The sequence below is a fragment of the Montipora capricornis genome, chromosome 2 (assembly GCF_036669925.1).
Source record: "Montipora capricornis isolate CH-2021 chromosome 2, ASM3666992v2, whole genome shotgun sequence".
NCBI lineage: Eukaryota > Metazoa > Cnidaria > Anthozoa > Scleractinia > Acroporidae > Montipora > Montipora capricornis.
Window position 1 is genome coordinate 4658241 of NC_090884.1, and position 7667 is coordinate 4665907.

The following is a 7667-nucleotide window of genomic DNA, read 5'->3' on the forward strand; positions in this document are numbered from 1 at the left end:
CTATAAATTGCCAAGGAATAGATAAACGCTATGAAAGAAAATTCAATCCCGAATGGCATGAAAGGTGCCACATTTTTCAAAGGCAAGGTAGCAATTTTTTCTACCGATGAAATCAATTAAAGCTGTCAAATTCTAATGGAAACTGGTTGTCCTTCTCGGAGATTCTAGAAATCAAAACTATCGCAACCAATCTAATACCTATGATGTCGTTAGGTGTAACTTTTGTATTAAAAATGTGATTTGAGTTTAAGACCAGGGTGACAATGAGCCCGCACAGCGCAAACCATTCCTATGTCTGGAGCACTGGTTTCATGAAAGGAGTGTTTTAACAGATTCACCAACATGCTGTCTCTGCATTTGAAAGAATTAAGCTACACAAGGAAATGGTTGCATCAACATATCTTTGTAGAATTGGGTAGTTAGACTTGCAGGCTTTCGCGTCGGTGTTTTCGTCAAAAAGGTCACCAACAGCCCTTTGGAAAACTATTTTTCCCTGGTCAAGAATCTTTTAGGTGAACATTTCAGTAACTTAGTTGTTTTCGAGAAATTGAGGGGATCGGCAAATCTTTCATTGCATGGCTGCGGCCCGTTTGTAACTCTCGACACTATAACAACAAAAAACAAAAAATCTCGAAATTTTTTTTAATCAACAATACTTCACTATCAAAAGCAGTTAATAATTGATCAACCTAGTAACAGATAACACAAAATCCAACACTTCATTTAAAATATTACAAATGACTTCATGGCTTGAAGTTGCAGTTGGTCGCATTTCTCTAGTTGGTTTACTCATGAACTCACAAATCGAAGAGTTCTGTGTTCAAACTCATTCGCGACTGTCGGAAAGGAAAAAATATTTACAGAAGGGAAAGAGAAAACGCTCAAGGTATGTGCGGTTTTCACGTCACGTGAAAACAATGGATTATTCCTCAGCCCCTCTTGTTCAAGCACCACCATTTGAACATTTCACAATTGCTGTCTTTGTCAAAGATGAATCGTATAAGCAAGGCATGCATCCTTGCTTATTAGTTAAATGTGAGGTTCTGCACGGAAAGTCAGCATTTTCCGACTCGCTACGTTGCTTGAAAACCGGCTTAAATAACAATGACCACAACCAGGTTTTCTGAACCCGCGAGACTAAGCACCCCCAGCAAACCATTGTTTTACCGAAAACCGCTGGTCAGCAAACTTTGTTGCTTGGCCCAGGAAAACGGCTTCGACATTTGCTTTAACATACGTTAGATTTTGTTGAACATGTTGACTGCATGGTAGGGTGGCAAAGTGTTTCAACACATCATCGACATTCGATTGAACAAAGCTTCACGAGAGACCTGGTATTCAGTCCCAGGTTACAGTCGCGGCTGTTACTATGGTTACGGACATGGATACGTCATTAAGAGACCGATTAGTGCGCACGCGTATACCCAACAACGTTGGAAGTGGGGAGCAAATTATCGGCTTCAACATTTGCGATAACAAAAAAATGCTGAATGGTTGTTGAAGCAAAGTTTAAACGCTTTTAAGCTTATTGAACACGTTTCAACACGGTTGGAAAGGGGGAAGAGTGCCAAACGTTTTCAACATCGCTGTTCAACAAAATCGAACGAATGTTGAAGTAGTTTTCCAGGGCCTTTAAGAGAATTTATCCAACTGTCGCTACTCGAAAGGGTCCATTCAGTTTTCAAGGACGGTGGTGGCGGAGAAGATAGCTTGGGCAATCTCTCTGAAACATAAAAAGGGGAGTCCAGGGATTTGTTACTACATGGCACTTCCTTTCTTCCTTCCTTCCTTCCTTGTCCACTAAATTTTGGTTTCGTCCACCCCACTCAAAAACAAAATGGTCTGTTCACAGCATTGACTCTTGCTGTGATGACCGTCAGCTGCCAATTTTACAGAAATGACTTTGTCGCGAGCTAAAGTAAACTAGTGATACTAAGTGAATGAAGAAAATGATTTTTCGCAGTTATATTTAAAATACAGTTTAAATGGAGAATATTTGAGTCCAGATTCACAGAGAAGCGTCCAGGACTCGCTGAAAGGGAAGAAAACAATTATTGAGTTAGAGAAGAACTTGATTAAGCGGACAGCATATGCCCGGCCCGTTTGTTAAGAAATTAAGGAAGCAGTGGAAAATTGGTACCTGCTCCGATTTGTCACAGTTGACCGTGTACTCATAAAGAGCCTGCAAGCAGAAGATGATAATTACACTTTTTTCAACGCAAAGAAAAGAATGGATATCGCAGTGATTGGTGCAATCTTGCAGGAAGCTAATAGTGGATACTGTATTTACCGAGCAGCGCCTGAACGGAGAGGTAAATATCCACCACTAGCCACCGACACTGAGGTGAATAGTTGTTTTAGTATATACTAAAACAAAGAGATAATGTAGTACAAAAAGATGGTTTTAACTCATTCATTCCTGAAACGATTACCACATTTTGGGGAGCAAATCTCGAGCTAGTTGCTCGGAGGTGAAAATGTGTTTTAGTTATACACTAATTGGGGTTACATTAAGACTCATTTACACGGAGCGATTTTATCGCGCGACAAGAGCTGCGATCGAACGGCGATTTTACGGCGACAGCAAATCGCGCGTGTGAACAGCCGGCGATTTCACTGCGATTTGTAGCGCGACAGATCGCAGCCTTGTCGCCGCAAATTCGAACATGATCGAAATTTAGTTCAACTTTGCTGCGATTTAATCGCAGCTCTTGTCGCGCGATAAAATTGCTCTGTGTAAACGAGCCTTTAGACATCCGTTTTTTTTCCTCTTTCTACTTGGAAATGCTTATTCAGAGTCGAGTCTCTCGTAGCCGGAAGTCGTCTTTCAGTTGAAATTTCGAGACAAGGCACATTTCTTTGACATGTTCAGTTAAACAACAACTGAGTCACAGAGTGGCTCCAAATGCGTGGCTTCATAGCTCAGTTGGTAGAGCAATGCATCTGCATCGCAGAGGTCATGGGTTCGAATCCCGATGGAGAATTTTTCAGGTCTCTATAACAGACAATTGCTTAAATTGTCCAGTTAGAGTGATTTTCGATTGAATGTCGAAAGTAATTAGCGAATTGTTTTGGTTTATGATTACTTTACTCAGTTATTGGTTCAACGTTCTCGCGCCACTTTTTCAACCAATCAGGAGTGAAACCAAACCAATCGTGGCTGCTCGCGCGTGCACATTTTCCCGCGCTTTGTGTCGACTACGTGTAATTACTTCGAGTTTTGGTTTTGTTTACTGGATTGTCTCCGTCCTATTTGATTGGACAAAGTTATTACTTTGGTTTTGGTTTTACGACACTCGATTGAAACTCGCTCTAAGTGCGAGGACATTTCTCTCATTCAGCTCCATCATTTAAATTCTGTTTTTAAATTTTCAGTTTCCGCTTTATTTTTAAAATAACGAAACTTTCACACTCACGTTTACACATTCTAGTCACCAGAACCTCGGATCGACCCAAGGCTCTGGGAAACTCTGTGTAGGAGACCATGCGCCGTAGAGTTCTTATAGCCAAAAATTGGCTATTTGAACCTTACGGCGCCTGCTCACTCCTCGTGCTAACATGAATGCACTAATTAGAGACGCGTTTGATTGTTCTTCACGAAAACCAATAAGAATACAATTTTTCAACGTGAACGCGAGGCTAAATCTCTCTTTTACCATTAGTTTCTCTAGGAAAAAAAAACAATAACAACAATCGTGCTGCACGTGCTACACGTGCGGCAGGCGTTTTAGAGCCTGTCAATCAACCACGTGAAATTCAAGTCTCACCTGATAAATAAAGTTGTAGTGATCGAGAGAACAAACGATTCCATGTCGGTCGTGCCTGAGATTTTTGGACAACTCGAACACATCAACAACTGATGTCTTGCTTTCCTCGTGGCTCTTGATGCCGATATCCAAAGCAATATACACACCGGTGAAACCCAAACCGTCGCTAGCAGAGAAAGAAATCAAGTGTTATTTAAATAGCTAAAGAGGTGGTTGTTCAGTAACACGGGCTGATGGCGTTTCCTCCGATAAGAAGCACTCCCTTCAAATTTCCACTCTCGCTACAAAATGAGGTTATTTATAAGCAAAGTTAACTTGGAAAGGTCTGCTGGTCAGCGGCTGTTAACATTGCGCATGCGCTGTCGCCGTTGTTTCCACTTGTGTTTGCCTCTTGCTCGGGGTTTAACGCCATTTGCTTGCGCTTTTGCCCCACCCACCCTCCCCTGAGGGCAAGAATTGGTAAGTATAAGTTCCACTGTGAAGACAGTATGACGAGAACCGAGGTTGACCCGTGGATAGGTTGCCATGGTTACCTCTTGCCAATTCGCTAGCTTTGCCAACCCCTTACTTGCTATATGGCACCTACCCTCCATTCGTGTATTGACAAGTTAAACAAGAGTACCTAATGTTTTCAAACAAATTTGTTCGAAGTGTAATTTTCAAACAAAGTGTTTGTGCAGGAAAATGATTTTAGAATCCTTTGTCAGTTTCAAATTCCCTTGGCGCAGCCATTTTGAATAATTGTGAGATGTAGAGTTGTTCTATGGTTCTGACTAAAAATACACCATGGCTACCCTAACAAGTTACAATTCTTCAAGATCGAGGCGCTCGGAAAATTTGAAAATACGAAAAAGAGGATTCTAAAACGCACTTATTTCGGATATATGTACAATCGCTTTCTTCGAAAAAAATATTACCTAAACAAATTTGATTGTAGATGTTATTGCCCGTAATTTAAAGTTATCTTTGTTTGAGTGGGGGATACCTTTAAGTAAAATACTTGGTCTCTTCTCCTTCTAGCATTTATTGCCCTTCTGTGTCGTCTTCTTCTATTTATTTATCTATTTATTATCATTTTTCTTTCCTTTTCTGCGGTCCGCTTTCCACGGAATTCATTATACACAGGGTCAAATATTCATCAGTGCCTATCAACTCAACACACTTTTCCACTTTAACAATTCTCCGAAACCGTCCCAAATATATTATATTGTTTTTAGAACCTTTTGATAGAAATTTCACTTTTTTATTTTTACGGGAAAGGTGGTCATACTTTGATCCATAAACGAGCAATGAAGGAGAATGGGTTCGATACCGGGTTGACGTCGCAAATTAATTTGCATTGAGAACAGCGATGCAAATTAAATGTGCAATGTTGTATGTGTGATGTCGACCCGGTATCCCTTCTTTCAACTTTTCCCTTCTTTCAAAGCCAATAAAGAAGTGGAATTTCATTCAAAAGGTTCCTAAAACAACACGATATATTTAGGACGATTTCGGAGAATAAATAAAGTGGAAACGTGTGTTGAGGCGATAGGCACTTAAAGGCTGGTTCATGCTTTCGACAGAGGAACAAGAACAAGCAGTACATGGGAATGATTAACATCCCGTTAATTACTGCCTCAGTTTTTGTCTAAACGAAAGGTGCTAATTATAAAACGGTTCCACGCATGCGTCTACTGCTTGTGCTTATCCTTACGTCCTTATTTTCGTTGAGGACGGTACTTGTCTGTATTCCCAGACGAGAATGATATTAAAGGTGGGGAGAAGAGCAAGTGGAGACGTCGCGACCCTTGTAAAAATGGTGTTGCTTCTATGCATTTCTGGACATATCTGTTTTCTACTGGCATTTGGCTGGCTAAATCTGTATGAATCTATAACTCATCCGACTTGACCCTCATGTTACCTGCAGTGCACAATGGTTGGGGCTTTGGCGTCGCCATACTTTTTCCGTTCTTCCTTCGAGGCTGTCACAAAACCCACAAACAAAGCGACATTTGGCATGGCGCGTTCCTTCCACGAGGTGAATCTCATGTGAGAAACTTCGCGCGGAGATTCTGTCTGTTAACACAAAAAGCGAAAATCAAAATCCAGATTTGACCTACTCATCTGCACGCTTAGTTAAATTCCGAAGCCTGGTTTCGGCTTTCCAACGTCGCTTTAAGTTTTCAGATTACGTGTGTGTTGTAGAAAGGATATAGCTAGAAAACAAATCCCCATATCTAATGTTTTTTTTCAATCTACTTTAAGCTTTGCCCATGTAAAAGTCATCTTAGTCTTAAATTTAATGATGCAATTTCAGCTAATCATTCTTAAAATAGTCACAAACACTAAACAAGCGCGGGAAATTGAAAAATTATAGGTGTATCCATGGTGGATGTGTTCGCTCGCGCCATCCACTCTCTTGGATGACGTGATTATGTGATCTGCCTGAGGTGATGAACGGACAGCAAAACTCACCAGATCCGGCTGGCAGGGTATCGAGACCCAGACCTCAGATATTCTAATAATGGAATAATTTTCATTACAGAAAAAGCGATAGGATGGGGTCAGAAGTTGTTACAAGGGAACTTAAGCAAGGACACGGCGACGGCAACGAGAACGTCACAAATTTGCATATTTAGTGGGCAAAAAAAAAAAAGCTTTGCACGCCCTGCACGTGCGTTTTTCACTTTTGTCCATTTCTTCGCCGTCGTCTGCAAAAGAACAACGTGAAAAAGCCAAATTTGATGTTTTATGAAGGACGTCAGCACTTGAAGATAAATTTCCATTTTCTCCCGAGTTAAGCGCCGCTCCGACCAGTGTCATTCTTGAGGAACTACGACACCCTTGTCATACAAAAGGGTTGAGATACTTACGAAGTGATTGCAATAACGCGAATTTATAATCTGAGATGACATTCTCGTTACTGTCGCCGTTGCTTAAGTTCTCTACAGTTAGGGTGTGGTCCGAGGTGATGCAGCTTTGTACAAATTTGTAAGTGTCCATATAGCCTCACCTTTGTTTTCGCAATGCTCAGGACAGTTAAGGTGTAGTCTGCTTTGTCAGTGATTTGCTTGACAGTAACTTCAATGGAACCAAATCGCTTAGACATCCCTATTCCTTTTGGCAAATATTCGGTAAAATCAACCTAAAACAGATGACAAAGTTTTCACAGGATTTTAATACCAGCATTGTCCAGAAACTTACGGTACTGGAAACTCAAGAAAGGATGCCTGTTTTTGCAATTAACTTTTTCTAAAATGTTTTTCTATTTTTTTTCCAAGGTTTTTTCTTTTTTTTTTTTAATTCTATTAAGTGACATACGCTGCTAATCTAGTCCCAGATTAAGTAGTTTTTTCCTCATTTGCAAGCGACAAACTTAACAGTGAAAATTGTTGAAAGTCTCGTCCAAATGGCATCCTTTGTTTACCAAAGGGAAAATTACCTCCCCGAAATGAAAGGCTTGCTTGCCATCTAGATCCCGTTATCCTAACTCGCTCATCTCAAACACCCCATGATCTCTAAAAGTTCGGGGTTTGCCTTGCAGCTCTTACCGAGTCATTCTTCTCTTCGTTATTCACCATAACAACCGTATTCGCCTTTTGATCCCAAACCATCTGCCAAAAATCTCCCATAGTCTCCTTCAAGGGATGTTGGGTTGCAATGTAGCATCTTTGTCCTTTATGGTCCTAAACGTCGAGAGTGAAAAGCAAGTTACGATGTACAAAATTGTGGACTGAGTTAAAGATAGATTGAAAACACAGTGGGTACTCCGCCGTAAGGTTCTCAAACTTGGTCAAAGAAGCTTTCTTTCTTACCCTGATCCAATTGGCATTGATGTAGTCTGGCTGGGTCGACAACTTCACACGTGTTCTAGAAACTAAAAAAGCAAAAAAGAAGATCAAATTGGACAACTCAAAC

General features: G+C 40.7%; 1 protein-coding gene across 1 annotated transcript in view; it reads right to left on the reverse strand.

Annotated features, from left to right (window-relative positions):
- Positions 1-628: 628 nt before the first annotated feature.
- LOC138038544 (uncharacterized) overlaps positions 629-7667 on the reverse strand; it is a 27806-nt gene continuing 20767 nt past the window's right edge. Inside the window, exons 9-15 of the mRNA XM_068884480.1 lie at positions 7565-7626; positions 7301-7435; positions 6763-6894; positions 5671-5825; positions 3768-3933; positions 2141-2182; positions 629-2032 (exon numbers count right to left, since the gene is read on the reverse strand). Of these exons, the coding sequence (XP_068740581.1) occupies positions 2009-2032; positions 2141-2182; positions 3768-3933; positions 5671-5825; positions 6763-6894; positions 7301-7435; positions 7565-7626 (716 nt within the window). The 3' untranslated portion in view covers positions 629-2008. The remainder of the gene's footprint in view (positions 2033-2140; positions 2183-3767; positions 3934-5670; positions 5826-6762; positions 6895-7300; positions 7436-7564; positions 7627-7667) is intronic.